This window comes from Aptenodytes forsteri, unplaced genomic scaffold (assembly GCF_000699145.1).
Source record: "Aptenodytes forsteri isolate BGI_AS27 unplaced genomic scaffold, ASM69914v1 Scaffold178, whole genome shotgun sequence".
Lineage (NCBI taxonomy): Eukaryota > Metazoa > Chordata > Aves > Sphenisciformes > Spheniscidae > Aptenodytes > Aptenodytes forsteri.
The window spans coordinates 286,874-289,732 of NW_008795136.1; the positions used below are offsets into that span (position 1 = coordinate 286,874).

Consider the following 2,859-nt stretch of genomic DNA (forward strand, 5'->3'; position numbering starts at 1 on the left):
CAGCATCAACTAAAACATCGGTGTGTTATCACGTTATTCTCATGCTAAATCCAAAACACAGCACTATGCCAGCTACTAGGAAGAAAATTAACTCTACCCCAGCCAAAACCAGGACAGTAGCTTTCCCAGTAAAACAGGGCCTATTCTGCTTCATAGTCCATGAAAGATTTCCGTCGATTTCTCTAAGAAATGGATCATGACCATTCATCAGGCTAGGTGCAATGCCAGGTTTTCTGGTTTGCCTCTTCACATTATGTCCTACAGAATTACAGCTCCATATTTGCAAGACAACTGCTACATTAGTAATGAAGGAAGCAATGCCTATAGTCTAATTAGTCAAGTCATCCCTCTTTGGTTTTTGCTTGCCAGTTCTGGAGACCTTCAGGACTGAAGTGCAGTCTACTATACAAAAGGTGATCCTCAGAATACCACAGGCTGATTTTCCATTGCTGTCATTTACACTGCGTCAGTGCCCAAGATGTATGAGGACTCGTGGAGATGCAGAAGATATAATTCCTGTCCCAGATATTTTGTATCTAAAGCAGAAGGTTCCCAAACTTAGCCCTAACTCCCAGCCAAAAGAAATCTTCAGCCATCCAAAAATCCTATTCCATAGATTGTAAAACTTGTTTTAAGGCTTTGCCTTTAGAAGGAAAAAATGAGTCACCTAGGTTAATTAAGACATGGTAACTAATGCAAGGTAAAGCAACAGAAGTTAGTAAGTTAAAGAAAATGCCATGCAGGCATCTAGCAGTCATGCCACTTACTAATTGATAATAAAACTGTCTTTGCCTCCGCAGGAAAATATCTCCCATGAGCTATCACGTAGTTCTTAACAGGGAAAAAAGTACATCTGTCTCTTCTAAAGGCACAGTGCAAAGGCTCCAGCCTTCCTTACAGCAAGACACCTCTTCCCTTGGCAATGGAAAACACTTACAATCCATATAAATTCCACCCTGACAATGGTGTAATGTAAATGCAAATCACTCTGAGAGAAAAGAAACAGGGAGAGGAATGATTTTCTCTGTTGAATCATCTTGTTGCCAGATGCAAGAACCAGGAATGAAGATGGCAGCTGAATTCAGTTTGCTCTGCTCAGAGTGTAGGAAGGTTCACAACTTCTCTGAAGGGCAGAAGGAGCTCGGGGTGGGAAAAGGAAGTCCTAGAGGAAAAAGAGTTAGGAACAGCTGAGCATACAGAGAAGCAACGAGTTCAGGATGAAACTTCAGTACTCGTTCAGTTGCTTCAGCTACCAGGAGGACCAAACGCTGAATGTGATCACTTTATTCTCCTCCCCAGAGGCACTTTAATGAAGTGAGGGTGGCTGCCTAGAGCCAAATTTTTAGAGGGTGTCCATAAGTACCTGAAGAGCAGCAGGAAAAACAACTTTGGGAGGAAAGAGGAGCATAAATCAGACCAGTAGGGTAGGAAAGGAAGGGGCAGAGTGCACAGGACAGGTGAAGTTGGGCAAACAAGTAAAGATGTTTGCAAAGCCTGGAAGACAAGGACAAGATGGAGGAAATTTGTTAGGCATCAGAGGAGACGTGCAAACTATGTCTGTGTGAAAGGGTGTCTGTAACAGGTTTATAAATGCCCTACAAGAAAATAATGGTATTATTGCACAGAAGTACTTCATGTGTAAGAGAGGCCAGAGAACAGGAAGGGAAAGAAACGTGAACAGTTGTACCAGCGCTGCATTTGCTTGAACCACACATCCAAATGTTTTGTTCCAAAAAATCAGATTAACAAGTCCCTACCTAGTCCTAGGGTTATATTACCTTCTAATGGGTCTTCAACTTCTTCCTCTATCTGCTTGAGTGTCCCGTCCTTCATGAGTTTTTCAGTAAAAATACCAGATGGTACCAGTTCTCTGACGATCTCACCATCGTCTTCAGATTTTGCAAGCCATCTTTCGCAAGGAAATGTGACAGTTTCCGAGCCCTGAAGTAAACATGACAGAGATAATCTCTTCAAAACAAAGTGAACACGTTAACATTTCCCCTTTGAAAATACTCTGACGTGCAAGCGAGGATTTTCAACTCATGTATGTATGCATGTGTACGTAGATGCAGACCTGAAATAGTATATAGAAATACATTTCCTCCAGAAAGAGGACGTCTGAGGGCTCTGAGAAGAAGCACTGAACGTGTAGCAGAGAACAGTATTCCCAATGGCTGTGTGAGACTGGCTGTATGATCCAGTAGATCTCTGCCCTTGCCAGTTTTTGATCTTGCAAATTCCTAATCAGGACTGCACCATTCCTGCTGAAGCCATGTTTTACTGAGACTCTGCAATCCCTCTTCGATCCTTATTCAGGCAGCATTCTCTTTGAAGTCAGTAGGGGTTTTTTTCTGAGTCAATACTTCAAGATTTTGCCCTATAATTTTGTGACTCAAGCTGGTTTCCAGGCAATTCCCATACGTGCATTAAGAGGAGAAAAATAGTGATTTAATTTTTGATCTTTTGTTTTGACTTCATTTTGGTGGAAACAAATATGATTTCTATCAGCAAACAAACAAAAACAATAGAACATGTGTTTTCCACTCGGTAAACAAAATCAATCCCAGACCACTCATTAAGAACAGACTCCTGTAAGGCCTCCAAGATGGTTAGAGGCAGGCAGCTTTCTGTGTGCTGGGCACCCCAGGCTACATCTCCATAAAGAAAGGGGCATGAACCATCATGCAACTTGCAGAGCCCACAAGTCTGAACAGAAGAAAAAAAAAAGTTAGTTTTAATTTCACAGTAACTAAATAAAGGAAGAAAAAATGGCCCTTTCCTTACTGACAAGTTCAGCATTTCTCTCCTAAGTGGCTGGGGGGGGTTTGGCTTGGGGAGAAGGACTTTTTTTTCCACTAG

At 41.9% G+C, this 2,859-nt stretch overlaps 1 protein-coding gene across 1 annotated transcript in view; it reads right to left on the minus strand.

Moving 5' to 3' along the window:
- Positions 1-2,859, minus strand: part of LOXHD1 (lipoxygenase homology domains 1) — a 134,545-nt gene that overhangs the window by 54,029 nt on the left and 77,657 nt on the right. Inside the window, exon 27 of the mRNA XM_009278427.1 lies at positions 1,779-1,941. Coding sequence (XP_009276702.1) covers positions 1,779-1,941 — 163 coding nt within the window. The remainder of the gene's footprint in view (positions 1-1,778; positions 1,942-2,859) is intronic.